We start from the raw sequence: 24,512 nt of genomic DNA, 5'->3' as shown, positions 1-24,512 counted from the left end.
GTTAATTGTTAATAAGTGGAAGATCATTTTGAGAAAGATTTGTCAAATTAATATCTCGGTTAAATAAAATAAATAAAAATGGTTCTCATTAGCTGTGGATTATATTTTACTCAACTTCAGTCGTTATGTGGGATCGATATACGGTTGATTTTATTTTATTCAACTTCAGTCGTTATGTGGGATCGATATACGGTTGATTTTATTTTATTCAACTTCAGTCGTTATGTGGGATCGATATACGGTTGATTTTATTTTATTCAACTTCAGTCGTTATGTGGGATCGATATACGGTTGATTTTATTTTATTCAACTTCAGTCGTTATGTGGGATCGATATACGGTTGATTTTATTTTACTCAACTTCAGTCGTTATGTGAGATCGATATACGGTTGATTTTATTTTATTCAACTTCAGTCGTTATGTGGGATCGATATACGGTTGATTTTATTTTACTCAACTTCAGTCGTTATGTGGGATCGATATACGGTTGATTTTATTTTATTCAACTTCAGTCGTTATGTGGGATCGATATACGGTTGATTTTATTTTATTCAACTTCAGTCGTTATGTGGGATCGATATACGGTTGATTTTATTTTATTCAACTTCAGTCGTTATGTGAGATCGATATACGGTTGATTTTATTTTATTCAACTTCAGTCGTTATGTGGGATCGATATACGGTTGATTTTATTTTATTCAACTTCAGTCGTTATGTGGGATCGATATACGGTTGATTTTATTTTATTCAACTTCAGTCGTTATGTGGGATCGATATACGGTTGATTTTATTTTATTCAACTTCAGTCGTTATGTGGGATCGATATACGGTTGATTCCTACCGCAGGGGAAACGTGTTCATGTTAAAGAACTAGTGGAAATGACATTCAGATGTCATCCTTTATCCAGTTCCATAGCAGGGTGTTATTTAGCATTTTATAATTGGCAGTCATTGATCTCCACATATTGAACTGTCTTTCATCTTTCATAGAATATGTAATACAAATATGATCCTTTGAAGAGGACAATGTCCTTTTTTTTTGCCATTTGGCCAACTTCAAGTATAATAATTCCACTACGTAATTATCTCCAGCGTAATACCAGTGTCTATATACACTACATGCCCAACAGTATGTGGACACCTGCTGTTTAACATCTCCTTCCAAAATCATGGACATTAATATGGAGTTGGACCCCCCCCCCCCCCCCTGCTGTAACAGCCTCCACTCTTCTGGGAAGGCTTTCCACTAGATGTTGGAACACTGCTGCGGGGACTTGCTTCCATTCAGCCACAAGAGCATTAGTGAGGTCGGGCACTGATGTTGGGCGATTAGGCCTGGCTCACAGTCAGCATTCCAATTCATCCCAAAGGTGTTCAACTGGGTTGAGATCAGGGCTCTGTCCAGACCAGTCAAGTTCTTCCACACAGATCTCGATAAACCATTTCTGTATGGACCATTATCGTCTAGAATGTCATTGGGTTCCTCCTCCACAAACTGTACAATTGGCACGATGCATTGGGGCAGGTAGCGTTTCTCTGGCATCCGCCAACCCAGATTCATTCATCGGACTGCCAGATGGTGAAGCTACAGAGAACACGTTTCCACTGCTCCAGTATCCAACGTCAGTGAGCTTTAAACCACTCCAGCTGAAGCTTGGCATTGCGAATAGTGATCTTAGGCTTGTGTGCGGGTGCTTGGCCATGGAAACCCATTACATGAAGCTCCTGACAAAACAGTTATTGTGCTGACGTTGCTTCCAGAAGCAGTTTGGAAGTCAGTAGTGAGTGTTGCAACCGAGGACAGACAATTTGTACACCCTACGCGCTTCATCACTCTGTTATCCCATTCTGTTAGCTTGTGAGGCTTACCACTTCGCGGCTGAGCCGTTGTTGCTCCTAGACATTTCCACTTCACAATAACAACACAGTTGACCAGGGAAGCTCTAGCAGGGCAGAAATTTGACGAACTGACTTGTTGGAAATTTGGGATCCTATGTCGGTGCCATGTTGAAAGTCACTCAGCTCTTTAGTACGGGCCATTCTACAGACAATGTCTGTCTATGGAGATTGCATGGCTGTGTGCTCGATTTTGATCATTCTACAGTGGTCCCTGAAGCGTACGCTGAACCGGTGTGATTAGAATGCTTGTTTAGAACGTCCAGTTTTGATTCCCGCGACAGTTAGCATTTGAGCTAGCCACACAGTTTTTTTTTCACAGTAAAAATGTTGCACAAACAAAGTCCTTACAAATGCAGTGGCAGTCAGTGCCGTTTAATTAAGATGAGGGAGGATGTTTGTTTTTTTTATGTGCATGCCCTTATTTCTATTATCAAAATGCATTATTTGTCACCAGAACTTCAAAACATGTGAATAAAACTATAAATACATTATGCTCCGTTTGTACATACAGGCCTCTCTCATCTTTTTAAGTGGGAGAACTTGCACAATTGGTGGCTGACTAAATACTTTTTTGCCCCACTGTACATACATACTTCATGCTACAGTAGAAACAACAACACGATATACAGAAAATACTGTAAGGCGCTTACTTTGATAGGAACGCACACGTGTCCAAAGTACATTTTTGTAAGTTAAATCGACAATGAAAGCAATGCCAGCACCAGCCAGAAAATGTGCCAGTTCGTGCAAGACTGTGCAAATGTCTGCATACTTCATGTGCGGAAGAAATGGGCAAGGGCTCTCCTCGAAGAGGGAAGTTTGACCGTCTCAGTAAAGCCTTAAACATAAATTGCCCGCAGCACTGAAATGCTACTTCTATGTGAATTAATGAGGAGGCGGAACACACCTCAATTCAAACTGTTAGAAAATAAAACTTGCGCTGCCTGCTAAATGTCCTGTTGCGTAACAATAACATTCTGGAACAGTGAGTGCATTCTGACATCACATCGCTGGGGCGACCGTTACACGGAACCCAAACCGGCTGCGCGCGTGCACCATCATGCGCTGTCATGCATACATTTATTTTTTTCCCCCTACACTAAACCCCTATCAAAACAAACTCTGAACCGATTACATTAATTTGGGGACAGGTCGAAAAGCATTAAACATGTATGGCAATTTAGCTAGTTAGCTTGCACTTATTAGCTAATTTGTCCTATTTAGCTAACTTGCTGTTGCTAGCTAATTAGTCCTATTTAGCTAACTTGCTGTTGCCAGCTAATTAGTCCTATTTAGCTAACTTGCTGTTGCTAGCTAATTAGTCATATTTAGCTAACTTGCTGTTGCTAGCTAATTAGTTATATTTAGCTAACTTGCTGTTGCTAGCTAATTAGTCCTATTTAGCTAACTTGCTGTTGCTAGCTAATTAGTCATATTTAGCTAACTTGCGGTTGCTAGCTAATTAGTCCTATTTAGCTAACTTGCTGTTGCTAGATAATTAGTCCTATTTAGCTAACTTGCTGTTGCTAGCTAATTAGTCCTATTTAGCCAACTTACTGTTGCTAGCTAATTAGTCCTATTTAGCCAACTTGCTGTTGCTAGCTAATCTGTCCTGGGATATAAACATTGAGTTGTTATTTTACCTTACTTGTACAAGCTCTTCTACTCCGACAATTAATCCACACATAAAACGGCCAACCGAATCATTTCTAGTCATCTCTCCTCCTTCCGGGCTTTTTCATCTTTGAACTTATATGGTGATTGGCATTAACAATTTTACCACGACAACCGGCAAAACATTTAGTCTTTCAATCACCCACGTGGGTTTAACCTGCTTCTATAAACCAATGAGGAGATGGGAGAGGCAGGACTTTCAGGGCGATCTGCGTCAGAAATAGGAATGACTTCTATTTTAGCCCTTGGCAACGCAGATGCGCAGATGCTCATTGGCGCGTGCGAGCAGTGTGGGTGCAATAATTTAATAATATAGATTTCTACATTTATTTTGCGACGCTCGTGCGCGTGACGTGTCCGGTCTGGTCAGCATGTTAGAGATATTTGGAACTCACATGTGAAAAGGTTAATCCTACCCTAATCCTACCCTTTTTTTAACCTTTCTTCTTCTCTTTTTAACCACAGATCATTGAAACGTGCCGTTTTCACATATGTAGACACTGGTATGGTGCTGAAGATAATGAATATGAGGTTGAAAAGTGTTGGAATTGCACTTTAATGACACCTGTGAAAATTATTTGATGACTTCTTAATTTCTAAAGTCTTTATGGGTACCAAGGGCTGGATTCCATCCATATGGCAGAAGCATCGCGTAAGACCCACGTTATAGCAAGCCGAATAACCCTTTATGGTGTCTAGGTATCACTTCTACACCCTTCGCTTACTTCATTCCCATGTGTTTTATCAGTGCATCAGGGTTGGCATACACAGCCTTCTACAGTGTAGAAGCCTGAAGCAGCAGCCTTACTGTCTGTATATAACATTAAACAGGCATTAAGAAAGCCAAATGGCTCTGTTATTGTCCCATCAGGCTAACGGGTGTCTGCTACTGTCCTCCCTTCCAGGTTAATGTGCAGCGTAAAGCTATTCCTATCCCCCTGGAATCAGCAGAGGGCTTTTCAAAGGTGACCTCCTATATATCTGGGTAAAGCGCATAGTATTGATCTGTTTTCTACACACACTGTGAAAGTGCTACAGTAGTTACAGTAGTAGTAGTAGTAGTCACAGTTACATACTGTTACAGTAGTTACAGTAGTAGTAGTCACAGTTACATACTGTTACAGTAGTTACAGTAGTAGCAGTCACAGTCACATACTGTTACAGTAGTTACAGTAGTAGTAGTCACAGTCACATACTGTTACAGTGTTACAGTAGTGACAGTAGTAGTAGTCACAGTTACATACTGTTACAGTGTTACTGTAGTTACAGTAGTAGTAGTAGTAGTCACAGTTATATACTGTTACAGTGTTACTGTAGTTACAGTAGTAGTAGTCACAGTTACATACTGTTACAGTGTTACTGTAGTCACAGTAGTAGTAGTAGTAGTCAGTTACATACTGTTACAGTGTTACTGTAGTTACAGTAGTAGTAGTCAGTTACATACTGTTACAGTGTTACTGTAGTTACAGTAGTAGTAGTAGTAGTCACAGTTACATACTGTTACAGTGTTACTGTAGTTGCAGTAGTCACAGTTACATACTGTTACAGTGTTACAGTGTTACTGTAGTTACAGTAGTAGTAGTCACAGTTACATACTGTTACAGTGTTACTGTAGTCACAGTAGTAGTAGTAGTAGTCAGTTACATACTGTGACAGTGGTACAGTAGTTACAGTAGTAGTAGTAGTCACAGTTACATACTGTTACAGTGTTACTGTAGTTGTAGTAGTAGTAGTCAGTTACATACTGTTACAGTGTTACTGTAGTCACAGTAGTAGTAGAAGTAGTCACAGTTACATACTGTTACAGTGGTACAGTAGTGACAGTAGTAGTAGTCACAGTTACATACTGTTACAGTGTTACAGTAGTTACAGTAGTAGTAGTAGTCACAGTTACATACTGTTACAGTGGTACAGTAGTTACAGTAGTAGTAGTAGTCAGTTACATACTGTTACAGTGTTACTGTAGTTACAGTAGTAGTAGTAGTTACATATTGTTAGTGTTACTGTAGTTACAGTAGTTACAGTAGTAGTAGTAGTCACAGTTACATACTGTTACAGTGGTACAGTAGTTACAGTAGTAGTAGTAGTCAGTTACATACTGTGACAGTGGTACTGTAGTTACAGTAGTAGTAGTAGTAGTCACAGTTACATACTGTTACAGTGGTACAGTAGTTACAGTAGTAGTAGTAGTCAGTTACATATTGTTACAGTGTTACTGTAGTTACAGTAGTAGTAGTAGTTACATATTGTTAGTGTTACTGTAGTTACAGTAGTTACAGTAGTAGTAGTAGTAGTTACATATTGTTACAGTGTTACAGTAGTAGTAGTAGTAGTAGTTACATATTGTTAGTGTTACTGTAGTTACAGTAGTTACAGTAGTAGTAGTAGTAGTTACATATTGTTACAGTGTTACAGTAGTAGTAGTAGTAGTAGTTACATATTGTTACAGTGTTACAGTAGTTACAGTAGTTACAGTAGTAGTAGTAGTAGTTACATATTGTTAGTGTTACTGTAGTTACAGTAGTTACAGTAGTAGTAGTAGTAGTTACATACTGTGACATTGCTACAGTAGTAGTAGTAGTAGTTACATACTGTGACAGTGCTACAGTAGTTACAGTAGTAGTAGTAGTAGTAGTAGTTACGGTTACATACTGTGACAGTGTTACTGTAGTTACAGTAGTAGTAGTAGGTACATACTGTGACAGTGCTACAGTAGTTACAGTAGTAGTACTAGTAGTAGTTACGGTTACATACTGTGACAGTGTTACTGTAGTTACAGTAGTAGTAGTAGGTACATACTGTGACAGTGGTACAGTAGTTACAGTAGTAGTAGTAGTTACATACTGTGACAGTGGTACAGTAGTTACAGTAGTAGTAGTAGTTACATACTGTGACAGTGCTACAGTAGTTACAGTAGTAGTAGTAGTTACCGTTACATACTGTGACAGTGGTACTGTAGTTACAGTAGTAGTAGTAGTAGTAGTTACATACTGTGACAGTGCTACAGTAGCTACAGTAGTTACAGTAGTAGTAGTTACATACTGTGACAGTGCTACAGTAGCTTTTGGAGTTTAGTTTCAGCCGGCTACATCAATACAGCTTGATGAAGAAGGGGCGGAGTTATTATGGTCAATATCCATATCACAGTATATGATCTTAAATAGCACCTTATTCCCTATAGGGCCCAATGGGCTCTGGTCAAATGTAGTGCACTAGATAGGGAATAGGACATCATTTGAGACTCTACCCCTGCTCTATATCACGTCCCTCTAACATTTACAGGAAGACAGTCACAGTGTGGCATTTAATAAGCAATATGGGTTCATTTGAGTGTTGGAGGGAGGTGGGTGTCTCTTCTCAGGCTGACTATAGTTCTATTTATAGAGGAGCTGTCTGTATCCAGGACTGATTAGATGTTATTAAATGAAATCATCGCAGGTGCAGCAAAATGCTTATGTTTCTAGCTCCAACTGTGCATTAATACCTAGTTAAATGCTCATGTTTCTAGCTCCAACAGTGCGTTAATACCTAGCTAAATGCTCATGTTTCTAGCTCCTACAGTGCATTAATACCTAGCTAAATGCTCATGTTTCTAGCTTCAACAGTGCATTAATACCTAGCTAAATGATCATGTTTCTAGCTCCAACAGTGCGTTAATACCTAGCTAAATGCTCATGTTTCTAGCTCCAACAGTGCATTAATACCTAGCTAAATGATCATGTTTCTAGCTCCACCATTTCATTAATACCTAACTAAATGCTCACGTTTATAGCTCCAACATTTCATTAATACCTAGCTTATGCTCACGTTTATAGCTCCAACAGTGCATTAATACCTAGCTTATGCTCACGTTTATAGCTCCAACAGTGCATGCTAACAATACAAAACAACACATACAAATCCAATCAATAAAAAAGAAAGGAATTAAGAAATGTCAGAACTAACAATGTCAGAGTGAATATATTTGTATATACTGTATGATGGTGACTATAGACAAGTTGTGTACAACAGTAGTTATATAGAATGAGCCTTGACTAGAGTACAGTATTTACAGTACCAGTCAAAAGTTTGGACACACCTACTCATTCAAGGGTTTTTCTTATTTTTTATTTATTTTTTACTATTTTCCACATTGTATAGTAATAGTGAAGACATCAAAACTATGAAATTACACATATGGAGTCATGTAGTAACCAAAAAAGTGTGTATTTTATATTTGAGATTCTTCAAGATATCCACCCTTTGCTTTGCTGGCAGCTTTGCACACTTTTGCTGGTATCAAATCAAATGATATTTGTCACATGGGCAGAATACAACAGTGAAATGCTTACTTACAAACCCTTAATCAGTTTTAAGAAAAATATGTTTAAATTTTATTAATTTTTTTTTAAATAGAAGAAAATATAGAAATAACAAATACTTAAAGAGCAACAATAAAATAACAGTAGTGAGGCTATATACAGGGGGTAGCAGTACAGAGTCAATGTAGAGGTTAGTCAAGGTAATTGAGGTGAATATGCATAGATAATTAACAGAGTGGCAGCAGTTTAAAAATTGGTGTGTGGTGTGGGGGGGTGACAATGCAAATAGTCCCAGTAGCCATTGATTAGCTGTTCATGAGTCTTATGGCTTGGGGGTAGAAGCTGTTAAGAAGCCTTTTGGACCTAGACTTGGCGCTCCGGTACCACTTTCCGTGCAGTAGCAGAAAAGTCTATGACTAGGGTGGCTGGAGTCTTTGGCAAATTTTAGGGCCTTCCTCTGACACCGCCTGGTATAGAGGTCCTGGTTGGCAGGAAGCTTGGCCCCAATGTTGTACTGGGCAATACACACTACCCTTTGTAGTGCCTTGCGGTTGGAGGCCGAGCAGTTCCCATACCAGGCGGTGATGTAACCATGCTCTCGATGGTGCAGCTGTAGAACCTTTTGAGGTTCTGAGGACCCATGCCAAATCTTTTCAGTCTTCTGAGGGGGAATAGGCTTTGTCTTGCCCTCTTCACAACTATCTTGGTGTGTTTGGACCATGAATAGTTTGTTGGTGATGTGGAAACCAAGGAACTTGAAGCTTTCAACCTGCTCCACTACCGCCCCGTTGATGACAATGGGGGCGTGCTCGGTCCTCCTTTTCCTGTAGTCCACAATCATCTCCTTTTCTTGATCACATTGAGGGATAGGTTGTTTTCCTGGCACCACACTGCCAGGTCTCAGACCTGTCTCATCATTGTCGGTGATCAGGCCTACCGCTGTTTTGTTGTCGTCAAACTTAATGACGGTGTTGGAGTCGTGCTTGGCCATGCAGTCATGGGTAAACAGAGAGTACAGGAGGGGACTGAGCACACACCCCTAAGCGGCCCACGTGTTGAGGATCAGCGTGGCAGATGTACCTACCCTTACCACCTGGGGTTGGCCCGTCAGGAAATCCAGAATCCAGTTGCAGAGGGAGGTGTTTAGTCCCATGGTGACAAAGTTCAGAGCAGAATACTGGGCGGAGACCAGCTAGTGGTGACTGTTTAACAGTCTGATGAGGATCAGTGTAGTGGAGGTGTTGTTGGCTATCCTTCACCACCTGGAGTCGGCTCGTCAGGATGTCTAGCACCAAGACACACAGGGCGGTTTTTATACCCAGGACCCGAGCTTATGTTTACTTTAGGATACATAGTCTGCATCCCACATTGCACCCTATTCCCTATGTAGTGCACTACTTTTTGACCAGAGCATCTCTATGGCCAAAAGCAGTGCACTAAATAGAGATTAGGGTACCATTTGGGACTTCAAACAACCCTACTCAGCTCTGCAGTTATATTGCTCACAATGTAGTGGTTAATTGGTCGTGGATTGGCCTTGAGTTCCTCTGTTTGTTTTCTACTACGACCTGACTGAGAAGTTCACTTATTTGTGCTGTTCTGGGATTATCTGCAGTGAGAAGAAGAAGGTTTTGTGTGTCTCAGTCGGTAGAGTGTGGTGTTTGACAAATCAGGGTTTTAGGTTCAATTTTCCACTAGGGTCACCCTTATGAAAATGAATGCTCGCATTGCTGTAAAAAACACTTTATTCATGCTACACACCGTGTACACAATCGAGAGAGGGTTGGGACGTCATACTTTACAGTTCAAAGCTGTAGACACAACCAATATTGGGTTGGAATGCAGTGTGTCACATGTCATGCAACCAAAGGCAGCAGCAACAGTGCGTAATAACTAGAGCTGCCTTCCTGCCTAAAAGCCTATTCTATGTATAGCTCTATAATGAACTATTCATGAACACGAAAAACATATATATATATATATTTATATTTTTGCCATGTTATTTCCTCCATTCCCTATTACGTGTTCTGAGGCTATCATAACAAAATAATAATAATGTTTTCATAAATAGGTAGGTTACAGTTTAGAAAGTGAATAGGGTAGATACGTCAACCCTCGTCTATAATGGTCTGTTTCCGAATGTGGCCCAAACTCTTTATTTCCCTTTCCAGGAATCTGAAAGTAAACTGGTCTTGTTGATAGACAGTGACCTAATGGAATGGGACATGTCCCCCTGGAGTCCTGGTCTGGACACAAAGTGACATTCCATTCCCAAGTGCACTACTTTGGACCAGTACTCATAGTGCATTACTTTGGACCAGTACCCATAGTGCACTACTTTGGACTAGTACCCATAGTGCACTATCACAGGTGCTGGAAAACAGAATGTCGATTTGATTGGTCTATTTAGACCTATAGCAGTGAAGCAAGCACAGGGAGCGGCTTCTCTCATGTGAAGACCAAAGCTGTGTCTCAAATGCCTCTCGATTCACTTTATAGTATACTGCTTTTTACTAGGGCCTATAGGACGCTAGTCAGAAGTAGTGCACTATAAAGGTGAAAAGGATGCCATTTGTGACATCGCCCAGGTTTATAGACCTCCTGGTTTATAGGCCTCCTGGGCTTCATAATTGGACAACTAGATGGCCCAAATGTCTTCACATGTAACCCTTTCAGAGTGTAATATTGTCCCAGAGAAAATGGAATATACAAAGTGTGATTGATTCTAATAGAGCAAGATTGTTATTCAATCGATAGGAGAATATATATATATATATATTATTATCCCCGCTTTATATATATATAAAGCGGGGATAATAATATATATATATATATATATATTCTCCTATCGATTGAATAACAATCTTGCTCTATTAGAATATAAAACCTTATATATATATATATACTGCTGAGTAAAGAGAAAAGGGAGTCATACATAAATAAATGGACAAAGTGTGCAAAAGCTAGACGACAATATTGTTACTAAACCACACCTGTGGTTTAGATACCAGCAAGATGTGAATATTGTTTCTGTCTCTAGTCTGTCCCCCACGGCACGGCAGCAGACACCTGTGGTTTAGATACCAGCAAGATGTGAATATTGTTTCTGTCTCTAGTCTGTCCCCCACGGCACGGCAGCAGACACCTGTGGTTTAGATACCAGCAAGATGTGAATATTGTTTCTGTCTCTAGTCTGTCCCCCACGGCACGGCAGCAGACACCTGTGGTTTAAGTACCAGCAAGATGTGAATATTGTTTCTGTCTCTAGTCTGTCCCCCACGGCACGGCAGCAGACACCTGTGGTTTAAATACCAGCAAGATGTGAATATTGTTTCTGTCTCTAGTCTGTCCCCCACGGCACGGCAGCAGACACCTGTGGTTTAAGTACCAGCAAGATGTGAATATTGTTTCTGTCTCTAGTCTGTCCCCCACGGCACGGCAGCAGACACCTGTGGTTTAGATACCAGCAAGATGTGAATATTGTTTCTGTCTCTAGTCTGTCCCCCACGGCACGGCAGCAGACACCTGTGGTTTAGATACCAGCAAGATGTGAATATTGTTTCTGTCTCTAGTCTGTCCCCCACGGCACGGCAGCAGACACCTGTGGTTTAGATACCAGCAAGATGTGAATATTGTTACTGTCTCTAGTCTGTCCCCCACGGCACGGCAGCAGACACCTGTGGTTTAGATACCAGCAAGATGTGAATATTGTTTCTGTCTCTAGTCTGTCCCCCACGGCACGGCAGCAGACACCTGTGGTTTAGATACCAGCAAGATGTGAATATTGTTTCTGTCTCTAGTCTGTCCCCCACGGCACGGCAGCAGACACCTGTGGTTTAGATACCAGCAAGATGTGAATATTGTTTCTGTCTCTAGTCTGTCCCCCACGGCACGGCAGCAGACACCTGTGGTTTAAATACCAGCAAGATGTGAATATTGTTTCTGTCTCTAGTCTGTCCCCCACGGCACGGCAGCAGACACCTGTGGTTTAGATACCAGCAAGATGTGAATATTGTTACTGTCTCTAGTCTGTCCCCCACGGCACGGCAGCAGACACCTGTGGTTTAAGTACCAGCAAGATGTGAATATTGTTACTGTCTCTAGTCTGTCCCCCACGGCACGGCAGCAGACACCTGTGGTTTAAGTACCAGCAAGATGTGAATATTGTTTCTGTCTCTAGTCTGTCCCCCACGGCACGGCAGCAGACACCTGTGGTTTAGATACCAGCAAGATGTGAATATTGTTTCTGTCTCTAGTCTGTCCCCCACGGCACGACAGCAGACACCTGTGGTTTAAGTACCAGCAAGATGTGAATATTGTTTCTGTCTCTAGTCTGTCCCCCACGGCACGACAGCAGACACCTGTGGTTTACATACCAGCAAGATGTGAATATTGTTGCTGTAGCTTTAGGTTTATTCTCCACTGAATCAGACAGCGAAGGAACTAGGCCTTAAGGTGCGATGTTGTTTTGCAGCAGACAATGCTACATTTAAACCACCCCATCCACAGCTTCTACAGCACTCATCAATATTTCTGTTTACTTTGGCTCATCTTCATCTGATATTTGCCTGGGATTCTCCCCCTGAAGCACATGGCTCACATATGGTAAGTGGCAGTTAGTTGAAACTGAATTATTTTCCAATTCAACAGAAAAGTGTTAATTAAACGTGTTGTCTCTGAGGCTTGTTGTATTTTGATCATTGAACAAATACATTTGTCTTGTTTAAAAAAAAACAACATATTTTTCGACTTGCAGATTACCCCCTAGAAGACCACCTGTGTGGAGTGGGGGTGGGTATGATGAGATGATTGTGGCCTAGTATGTCTGAAAAACCACATGCAGGAAGTGTTATCCCCCCCCCCTCGCCCCCCCAGGGCAAGCTTTTAGTTCTCCCATATATTAGTGAGAGAGAAGGGAGGGAGAGAGACTCATCCCTCAGTAGGCTATTTGTGCTGATCCATTTCTCCTGAACAAACAAAGGCTCTCAGCATTATTATCCCCGCTTTGTTTAGGCACAAATATTCCACTACAGGCGGATAGCAGTGAAGAGAGTCAATAATTCAGCAAAACAAAGCTTTAGATTTCCCTGAAGAAAGTGTGAACCATTCTGGACTAGCCAGTTTATTAGGCTGTGTAAATATGAGGGGCACAGGAGGTGGATCGTGGCAGGGGATTGCATGTCAAATTGCACCCTATTCATATAGGGCTCTGGTCGAAAGTAGTGCACTATATAAGGAATAGGGTGCATTTTTATGACGCGGGCAGGGTTGACTTGAAAAGGAAGGAGCTCTATGTGTTATAAAACGTGTTTGGACTGTTTGTCTGGCTTGTTGTTTCAGCACCACAACACTGTGGACAGCTCCATGTTGTTGTTTCAGCACCACAACACTGTGGACAGCTCCATGTTGTTGTTTCAGCACCACAACACTGTGGACAGCTCCATGTTGTTGTTTCAGCACCACAACACTGTGGACAGCTCCATGTTGTTGTTTCAGCACCAGAACACTGTGGACAGCTCCATATATAACATTCAGCACCACAACACAAAGGACAGTGTCATAGTGTTCTGAATCTGTTCTTGATCTGTCGCTTCCATTTTGAATTTAATTTAGTTTCATTTCCTGATGCGTAACAGACTTCACACAAACACTACTGAAATTAAGTGAGTTTTACATTCTCATTCTGTTATTGTACTGTACAGCCAAAGTTACGAGCTAGACAGCTGCAGATCAGTAGAGAGATAGTTAATGAGTTGAGATACTCACTTACAGGCTTTTGTACTGGTAGCTTAAGATCTTTTTCTCTCCTGGATTTCCGAGCACACTTCTGAAAGATGGAGAGGGAGAGACTTCCTGGTTGTGGAGTCAAGTAGAGGCCATTGGCTGTGTGAGTTATATCAGTCAGGATGTAGAGATCAAATAGACAGGAAGACAGAGGTTCACGTTGTGAATGTCTTTGTTGAAGATGTTCCTTTGAAGATGGAAGTTGTGATATGAAATCATCCTTGTCTAGTTTCAAAAATCCCTCTGTTGAATAAAACATAAAGCGTTTTTTTTTCTCTCAAGATACGGAGGCCTTGTCCGCAAAACAAAAGACGGTGTCACATTGTTTATGCGTTCAGAGCATCGGGCTGTTGAAGATGTTACAGAGAAATGTTCTCCTTAAATGTTTCATTAGTGCCTATCATTAACAGTCACCCCCCCCCCCCTTTGATTTATTGACATTGTATTGTGTTACAAAATAAGACGTTAAAATGTATTTAATATTTATTTATTTTTTCAGTGATCTATGCAAAATACATTCTAATGTAAAAGTGGAAGAAATATATCTATATTTTTTTAAAGATTAATGCAAAAATGAAATACTAATATACGTTTATTATTCCCCCTCCCATGGGTCAATACCTGTTAGAAACACCTTTGTCAGCGATAACAGCAGTGAGTCTTCTTGGCTTAGTCTCAAGAGCTTTGCACACATTTATTGTGAAATATTTGCCCATTATTCTTTTCAAAATTCTTCAAGCTCTGTCATTGTGTTGGGGATCATGGCTATACAGCAATGTTCAAGTCTTGCCATAGAGTTTTTAGCAGGTTTAAGTCAAAACTGTCATTTGACCACTCAGGATCATTCACTGTCTTCTTCGTAAACAACTCTAGTGTGGAGTTGGCCTTGTGTTCTAGGTTATTGTCCTGCTCCCATTAGTCTAGTGGAAAGCAGACTGAACCAGATTGTCCTCTAGGGTTTTGTGATTAGCTCCAGTCCGTTTATTTTTATCCTGAAAAACTCCCCGGTCTTTGCCGATGTCAGGCATACCCATAACATGATGCAGCCACCATACCATGATGCAGCCACCATACCATGATGCAGCCACCATACCATGATGCAGCCACCATACCATGATGCAGCCACCATACCATGATGCAGCTACCATACCATGATGCAGCCACCAACCTGCTTGAAAATCAGGAGGCAGTTACTCAGTGATGTGTTGTGTTGGATCTGCATTTAGGACAAAGAAAGTGTATTATTTTGCAATGTGTGTTTTACTAACTCCTTGTTGCATTTGTTGCATACAGGATGCACGTTTTGGTATAATTTTATTCTGTATTTTTGTCTTTTCTCCATGGTTTTTTTCTTCAGTTATACTTTAGTAATACTTTACTGATATTTCAGTGATACTTTAGTTCAGTAATACTTCAGTAATACTTTTGTTGTGTACAAATGCATGTTTTGGAATAATTGTATTCTGTATATTTTAATTATTATTTTCTTTCTGTCATTTAGGTCATTATTGTGGAGTGACTACAATGTTGTTGATCCATCCTCCGTTTTCTCCCATCACAGCCATTGAACTCTGTAGCTGTTTTAAAATCCCCATTGGCCTCATCATCCCTAAACAGTTTCATTCCTGTCCTGCAGCTCAATTAAAAAAATCGACTGTATCTTTGTGGTGACTGGGTGGATAAATACATCATCCACAGCATAATTATTAACTTGACCATACTTAAAGAGCTATTCAATATCTGATATGTTATTGTTACCCATCTACCAATCACTGGCCTTCTTCATGAGGCTTCTGAAAAGCTCCCTGGTCTAATCTGTGCTTGGAATTCAATATTTGACTCAGGCCCCTTACATGCAACTTATAATGTGATTTTTTAAAGCCAAATTGTATTTATGAACTGATTTAGGCTGTAGGGGTGAAGACTATACTTGAGTTATTGAATTAAAAAAAAAATATGTAAACATTTGTAGAATTTTCTTTTCACTTTTACATTATGAGTATGTCGTGTAGATCAACACACACACACACACACACACACACACACACACACACACACACACACACACACACAAAAAAAAATCACAGTTACATCTATTTCAATCTCATTTTGTAACACAACATCCAAGGGCGGTGAATAGTGTAACAGTTAGTGAAGTTGAATTGTAGTCCCAGACTCCCAGACTACAATTGTAGTAGTCTCCTCTACATGGCTGTCTGTCTGCTGGTCTGTTCCTGTTCTGACTGGAGTTATTCCTGTGGTAGATTTCCCCGGTGGCCTCGTTGGGCGGATGCGTGCTCTGCTCTCTTCTCTATGCTACAGTAGATAACTTCACTTCCCTCAGATCTTCCCTCTCACAGCCATTAGATAAAGTGCTATTCGTTTTAGCGGCGTAGTGATATACGTTAACTGGGATGAATTCACTAGTGCGATTTGTTTTTCAAAATGTCCTCGGGACTTATCTCTACAGTGAGATTCAGCGTCTGTGGTTTCTCTGTTTCGACTGATGCAGCCAGGACGATAATGAATGTGATGACTCCCGGGTTTTGAGTTGGAGCTTAGAGATTTCACCCCCCCCCCCCCCGCCCCCCTCCATTCCTCCCTCTGACATTTCCCAGGGTCAGGAAAGATGCTCAGAGAGCAGCAACCCTTTTATCAAGTGCCCTTGCCGTTGAGACACAGAGACGTACAGCCGCTGTGCTTCTACGGGAAATATGTTTATCTTTCATAGAAAGTGAGTGAGAGTGACACAACTGTCCAGGTAGTAACACAGAACAATATGATCATTAAACAGTGAGAGAGGGACTTGGCCCTATAGGTCCCTGGTCAACATGATCATTATACAGTGAGAGAGGGACTTGGCCCTATAGGTCCCTGGTCAACATGATCATTATACAGTGAGAGAGGGACTTGGCCGTATAGGTCCCTGGTCAACATGATCATTATACAGTGAGAGAGGGACTTGGCCGTACTGCAGCGCCATTAGCAACATTTGACCCGTAGCCATGAATGTCTTAAACAGAACTACTGTTGGATTTGAAATGCAGCACGTCATGGTGGCTCTACTGGGTTTGAAGCCGAGGCTAACCTAATCTGTTATAAACATTAAAGTACATTTAGCTTTTGATGTAAATGTATGTGTTATCCTGATAATCCTGATGTTTTCAGCAGCTGCCTGGCTGTTGAGAGAGAGATACCAGAGATTTCAGAGATATCAGAGATGAGAGAGAGATGAGCGAGCGAGATGAGAGATGAGATGCTACTGCTGTTGGTGGATTTAACACCCTGAGAGAGAGATAGAGAGAGAGAGAGATAGAGAGAGAGATAGAGAGAGAGAGAGAGAGAGAGAGAGAGAGAGAGAGAGAGACAGAGAGAGAGACAGAGAGAGAGACAGAGAGAGAGACAGAGAGAGAGAGAGAGAGAGAGAGAGAGAGAGAGAGAGAGAGAGAGAGAGAGAGAGAGAGAGAGAGAAATAAATAAAGAGAGAGAGAGAGAGAGAGAGAGAGAGAGAGAGACAGACAGAGAGAGAGAGAGAGAGACAGAGAGAGACAGAGAGAGAGAGAGAGAGAGAGAGAGAGAGAGAGAGAGAGAGAGAGAGAGAGTGAGAGAGAGAGAGAGAGAGAGAGAGAGAGAGAGAGAGAGAGAGAAATAAATAAAGAGAGAGAGAGAGAGAGAGAGACAGAGAGAGAGAGAGAGAGAGAGAGAGAGAGAGAGAGAGAGAGTGAGAGAGAGAGAGAGAGAGAGAGAGAGAGAGAGAGAGAAATAAATAAAGAGAGAGAGAGAGAGAGAGAGAGAGACAGAGAGAGACAGAGAGAGAGAGAGAGAGAGAGAGAGAGAGAGTGAGAGAGAGAGAGAGAGAGAGAGAGAGAGAGAGAGAGAGACAGAGAGAGAGAGAGAGAGAGAGAGAGTGAGAGAGAGAGAGAGAGAGAGAGAGAGAGAGAAATAAATAAAGAGAGAGAGAGAGAGAGAGAGAGAGACAGAGAGAGACAGAGAGAGAGAGAGAGAGAGAGGTTTAACACCCTTCCTACAGGACACAGATTCCATGTGTGCGTAGGCTTACTTGTGATTATCTTCCTTCGCTGGCTCCAGTTGTAAGCTCCACCACATCATGCTAGGGCGCTAGCTGCTGTCTGATACACCATGGCTAGGTCTCAAACGCCACCCTATTCCCTATATAGTGCACTACTTTTAACCAGAGCCCCATAGGAAATAGATTTCCCATTTGGGACGGGCCTCCAGCATAACGCTTTGAGCCTGGTGATGAAAAGCCACAGTGTTGGCACGGCAGCCATCTAAATCAACATACAAATATAGAGCCATGCTTCATCCAGGACAAGGATTCCTTCAGTAGTACTGAGACAGTGGATGTGTCCTAAATGGCTCCCTGTTCCCAATGTTGTCCATAGGGCTCTGGTGATAGGGCATAGGGTGTTGTTTGGGACACACGTCATTTTAATGCCTTTTAATATGCACGCACAGGTTTTTTTTCTCTCACAAATTGTACCCTATTCCCTATATAGTGCACTACTTTTGACCCGAACCCTATGAGCCATGGTCGAAAGTAGTGCACTATATTGAAAATAGATTGTCATTTGGGAAGCAGACCCAGAACTGAAATATGACATGTTGTTATTTTCTGTAGTATTCTGTCAAGCTACATCAACCCCATGACTGACTATATGAATATACCAACTCATTAACTTATTATACTTATTAACTAAACATCTACTGTCACTAGCATGTTTTGGCCTCTCTTTGAAATGATCCCCTGCTCGTAGGTCGAACCCTCATCATCATTATTCTGGGACTAAACCTTTCTCCCTTTGATGGTGGGAACAGAGAGAGACAGAGAGCGAGAGAGACAGAGAGAGAGAGATAGAGAGGGAGAGAGAGGGAGAGAGAGAGAGAGAGAGAGAGAGAGAGAGAGAGAGAGAGCAGTTAGGTAGAGAAGGGGTCAATTAGTCATTCTCTGTTCTCTGTTCTCTCTCTCTCTCTCTGTCTGTCACTGTCTCTTTCTCTCTGTCTTTCGCCTTCTTCCTGTCTCTCTCTCTCTCTCTCTCTCTCTCTCTCTCTCTCTCTCTCTCTCTCTCTATCTGTCACTGTCGCTTTCTCTCTGTCTGTCTCTCTGTCTCTCGCCTTCTTCCTTTCTCTCTCTCCCTCTCTCTCTCTCTCTCTCTCTCTCTCTCTCTTTCTCCAGGTTGTCCTGTGGCTATCAAGAGAGTGGGCAGGAACAAGAGGATCTCTCTGGCAGCTGCCGCCATGACAGCCTTGGAATCAGACCCCTCCAGACTCCAAGGACCTTCGCCCTCCTCCTGCTCTCCCTCGTTCATCCATCCCCTCCGCCTGTTCCAACTGTCACCTATCAAGATCCCCTTTCGCCTGTCTCCGCCTGGCCCAGGTAAACAAACTCCTTTGATGCCTGGCTGAAATGCACCCCATTCCTACTTTTAACCACGGCCCACAGAGCTCTGGTCTAAAGTAATGCACTAAATAGGGAATTGTGTGCCATGTTATAAGTTGTGCACTAAATAGGGAATAGGGGGCCATTTCAGATACAACCTCTGTTTAGCCAATCCAGGATGTGTGTCTGCAGTCTGTTGATGTGTTTAAGGTCTGTGTCTATTGACCCAACTGCAGGGTTTTTTGGCATCATTATTACCAGCGGGTCTTTCACTAAGGCTGTTATGTCCAAACTGCAGGGTTTATTGGCATCATTATTACCAGCGGGTCTTTAACTAAGTGTGTTACTGTGTGTCCTAATTGGTGAATTGTAATTGCAAATATGAGGCATTGTGTGAATGGTAACATTAAACAGCTTTGTTTTTTATCTTATTTAATACAGAATATTTCTTTGAACTACAGCAGGCTTCTTTCTACATTGAATTTGATAGTAGTTCATGCGAGAAAGGTTTTTTCTTTTTGCCAGCAGTATTAGGGTCATGGTTGACATGTGAAGCATCCTCAACTTCAAATGCAGACTGTGGTGTATTTTATGAGACTTTAGAACCTAAAATAAATTACTACAGTATTCCTGACTGTTGGGTTTGTATTCCAAGTAGCAATTAGCTAGTGGTGCTTCCTGGGTGGAAATGTTACTGTATAACGATCAGTTACTACCTGGGTTACTCTATAGTGATCTGTTACTACCTGGGTTACTCTATAGTGATCTGTTACTATCTGGGTTACTGTATAATGATCTGTTACTACCTGGGTTACTCTATAGTGATCTGTTACTACCTGGGTTACTCTATAGCGATCTGTTACTACCTGGGTTACTCTATAGTGATCTATTACTACCTGGGTTACTCTATAGCGATCTGTTACTACCTGGGTTACTCTATAGTGATCTGTTACTACCTGGGTTACTGTATAACGATCTGTTACTACCTGGGTTACTCTATAGTGATCTGTTACTACCTGGGTTACTGTATAACGATCTGTTACTACCTGGGTTACTCTATAGTGATCTGTTACTACCTGGGTTACTCTATAGTGATCTGTTACTACCTGGGTTACTCTATAGTGATCTGTTACTACCTGGGTTACTCTATAGTGATCTGTTACTACCTGGGTTACTCTATAGTGATCTGTTACTACCTGGGTTACTCTATAGTGATCTGTTACTACCTGGGTTACTCTATAGTGATCTGTTACTACCTGGGTTACTGTATAACGATCTGTTACTACCTGGGTTACTCTATAGTGATCTGTTACTACCTGGGTTACTCTATAGTGATCTGTTACTACCTGGGTTACTCTATAGTGATCTGTTACTACCTGGGTTACTCTATAGTGATCTGTTACTATCTGGGTTACTGTATAATGATCTGTTACTACCTGGGTTACTCTATAGTGATCTGTTACTACCTGGGTTACTCTATAGCGATCTGTTACTACCTGGGTTACTCTATAGTGATCTATTACTACCTGGGTTACTCTATAGTGATCTGTTACTACCTGGGTTACTCTATAGTGATCTGTTACTACCTGGGTTACTGTATAACGATCTGTTACTACCTGGGTTACTCTATAGTGATCTGTTACTACCTGGGTTACTGTATAACGATCTGTTACTACCTGGGTTACTCTATAGTGATCTGTTACTACCTGGGTTACTCTATAGTGATCTGTTACTACCTGGGTTACTCTATAGTGATCTGTTACTACCTGGGTTACTCTATAGTGATCTGTTACTACCTGGGTTACTCTATAGTGATCTGTTACTACCTGGGTTACTCTATAGTGATCTGTTACTACCTGGGTTACTCTATAGTGATCTGTTACTACCTGGGTTACTGTATAACGATCTGTTACTACCTGGGTTACTCTATAGTGATCTGTTACTACCTGGGTTACTCTATAGTGATCTGTTACTACCTGGGTTACTCTATAGTGATCTGTTACTACCTGGGTTACTCTATAGTGATCTGTTACTACCTGGACAGTTGGGTTACTGGTTACTGTATAATTAATTATCTGTTAATTCCTGGACATTTGGGTTACTGGTTACTGTATAATTATCTCTTACTACCTGGACAGTTGGGTTACTGGTTACTGTTTCTACCTGGACAGTTGGTTTCCTGGTTACTGTTACTACTCCTCCTCTCCCTTCATTCTCTCCCTCTACCACCTCATTGTAAAGGATGAGGAGAGGGAATTTCATTTTGCTGAAGTGGACATGTTTAAATCAAGGGTCAACACGCTATTATTGGATTCAGAAAATGAGTCTGGTACTGTAGGTAATTTACTGTAGGAACCAGACCATGTCTACCTCTGTCTCTGTTCTCTATTTACTGTAGGAACCAGACCATGTCTACCTCTGTCTCTGTTCTCTATTTACTGGAGGAACCAGACCATGTCTACCTCTGTCTCTGTTCTCTATTTACTGGAGGAACCAGACCATGTCTACCTCTGTCTCTGTTCTCTATTTACTGGAGGAACCAGACCATGTCTACCTCTGTCTCTGTTCTCTGTCTCTGTTCTCTATTTACTGGAGGAAACAGACCATGTCTACCTGTGTCTCTGTTCTCTGTCTCTGTTCTCTATTTACTGGAGGAACCAGACCTTGTCTACCTCTGTCTCTGTTCTCTCTCTCTGCTCTCTGTCTCTGTTCTATTATCTGTTATCTGTTCTCTATCTCTGTTCTCTGTCTCTGTTCTGTTATCTGTTATCTGTTCTCTCTCTCTGTTCTCTGTCTCTGTTCTTTCTGTTTTCTGTTCTCTGTTCTCTCTCTGTTCTCTGTTCTCTCTCTCTCTCTCTCTCTCTCTCTCTATCTCTCTCTCTCTCTGTCTCTCTCTCAATCTCTCTCAATCTCTCTCTCTCTCTCTCTCTCTGTCTCTCTCTCTCTCTCTCTCTCTCTGTCTCGCTCTCTCTCTCTCTCTCTGTCTCTCTCTGTCTCTCTCTCTCTCTGTCTCTCTGTCTCTCTCTCTCTCTCTGTCTCTCTCTCTCTCTGTCTCTCTCTCTCTCTCTCTCTGTCTCTCTCTCTCTCTCTCTCTCTATCTCTCTCTCTCTCTCTGTCTCTCTATCTCTCTCTTACATCAATTCAATTTCAATTTAAGGGCTTTATTGACATGGGAAACATATGTTTACAATGTTAAAGCAAGTGAAATAGGTATTTAACATATTACACTAAACATTACAAAAGTTCCAAAATAATAAAGACATTTAACATTAAATAAATAAACGTAAATATAATTTTTATTTACAATGCTGTTTGATCTCCACCGGTTGGGAGTTTATCAAAAGTGGGTTTGTTTTTCAATTCTTTGTGGATCTGTGTAATCTAATGGATATATGTGTCTCTAATATGGTCATACATTGGTCAAGAGGTTAGGAAGTGCAGCTCAGTTTCCACCTCATTTTGTGGGCAGTGAGCACATAGTCTGTCTTCTCTTGAGAGCCAGTTCTGAATGTGCGTTCAGATGTCATAAATCAACACTGCAGAGCTCTCCCTGTCCTCTGCAGTGCCTTGATTGTATTACTGTTGATGATATCTGGAAATGTGCGTGTTCACCCTGGCCCATCTACTGTTGCCAGCCCCAATTCTGACTTGTGCTCTGATATCTGCTTCACTGATTTCTGCTCTCGTAAAAGCCTGGGTTTTCTGCATGTTAACACTAGAAGCTTATTACCTAAAATGGATCAATTGAAAGTGTGGGTTCACAGCTCCAATCCAGATGTGTTGGTCATTACTGAGACGTGGTTAAGGAAGAGTGTTTTGAATACTGATGTTAACTTTTCTGGTTATAACCTTTATCGGCAAGACAGATCTTCCAAAGGTGGGGGAGTGGCAATCTTTACCAAGGATCACCTTCAGTGCTCTGTTGCCTCCACCAAGTCTGTCCCCAAACAATTTGATTTGCTGGATTTAAGCATTAAACTTTCAAATGGCTCTTTGCTGACTGTTGCTGGGTGTTATCATCCTCCATCAGCACCGGCCTGTACCCTACCTGCCCTAAGCTCTCTCCTGACCCATTACACTAAGTTTGAATTTGTCCTGTTAGGTGACCTAAACTGGGACATGCTTAAACCACCTGACCAAGTCCTAAAGCACTGGGACTCCCTAAATCTTTCTCAGATTATTACCAATCCCACAAGGGATGACTCCAAACACCCAGGAAAGGCTACTCTCCTTGATGTTATCCTCACAAAAAATCCTGATATCCCGGTATCAGTCTGGTGTTTTCTGTAATGACCTTAGTGATCACAGTTTTACAGCCTGTGTTCGTAATGGCAGCTCAGTGAAACGATCTGTCCTGATTTGTCATAGACGCTTGCTAAAAAACGTGATCTAGCAGAGTTACTTCACCTCAAGAATTGCATTTTGTGAAGGCTCGGCACACGCATACTCAGGCTGACTGGCTCTCGTTCAGGCAAATGAGAAATAAGTGCACTCAGGCTATCCAGAAGGCCAAAGTTAGTTACTTTAAGGAGCAGTTCTCTCTCTGTGGGTCTAACCCCAAGAAGTTCTGGAAAACGGTTAAAGACCTGGAGAATAAACCCTCCTCCTCACAGCTTCCCATGTCCCTTAATGTTGATGATGTGGTTGTTACTGACAAGAAGCACATGGCTGAGCTCTTTACATCACCACTTCATTAAGTCAGGATTCCTATTTGACTCAGCCATGCCTCCTTGCCCGTCCAACATTTCCTCATCTCCCACCCCTTCTAATGCCATTAGCCCGATGCTTCTCCCTCTTTTACCCCACTACAAAGTTTCTCTGAGGTGCTAAAGGAGCTCCTGAAATTTGACCCCAAAAAAACTTCTGTGTCAGATGGTTTAGACCCTTTCTTCTTTAAGGTTGCTGCCCCTATCATCACCAAGCCTATCTCTGACCTTTTTAACCTGTCTCTTCTCTCTGAGGAGGTTCCCATTGCTTGGAAGGCAGCCACGGTCCATCCTTTATTTAAAGGGGGAGATCAAGCTGATCCTAACTGTTATGGGCCTATTTCTATTTTGCCCTGTTTATCAAAAGTGGTGGAAAAAGTTGTCAATAATCAACTGATCAATTCAACTGATCAATCAATTATCTCTGGTTTGCAATCTGGTTTCCTGCTCAGGTTATGGATGAGTCACTGCAACCTTAAAGGTCCTCAATGATGTCACCATTGCCCTTGATTCTAAGCTATGTTGTGCTGCTATTTTTATTGACTTGGCCAAAGCATTTGATAAGATAGACCATTCCATTATTGTGGGTCGGCAAATGAGTATTGGTGTCTCTGAGGGGTCTTTGGGCTGGTTTGCTAACTACCTCTCTTAAAGAGTGCAGTGTATAAAGTCAGAAAATCTGCTGTCTCAGCCACTGCCTGTCACCAAGGGAGTACACGAAGGCTCGATCCTAGGCCCCACGCTCTT

The 24,512-nt window shown here is 41.6% G+C and overlaps 1 protein-coding gene across 1 annotated transcript in view; it reads left to right on the top strand.

Moving 5' to 3' along the window:
• The window catches only part of LOC110512783 (transcription elongation regulator 1-like protein), a 205,776-nt gene that overhangs the window by 28,098 nt on the left and 153,166 nt on the right, over positions 1-24,512 (top strand). Inside the window, exon 4 of the mRNA XM_036960842.1 lies at positions 18,856-19,056. Within this exon, the coding sequence (XP_036816737.1) occupies positions 18,856-19,056 (201 nt within the window). The remainder of the gene's footprint in view (positions 1-18,855; positions 19,057-24,512) is intronic.

The sequence above is a fragment of the Oncorhynchus mykiss genome, chromosome 23, assembly GCF_013265735.2.
Source record: "Oncorhynchus mykiss isolate Arlee chromosome 23, USDA_OmykA_1.1, whole genome shotgun sequence".
NCBI classification, from domain to species: Eukaryota; Metazoa; Chordata; class Actinopteri; order Salmoniformes; family Salmonidae; genus Oncorhynchus; species Oncorhynchus mykiss.
Note: the sequence above shows the minus strand (reverse complement) of the source record. Positions and strands in the feature narration are given on the sequence as shown.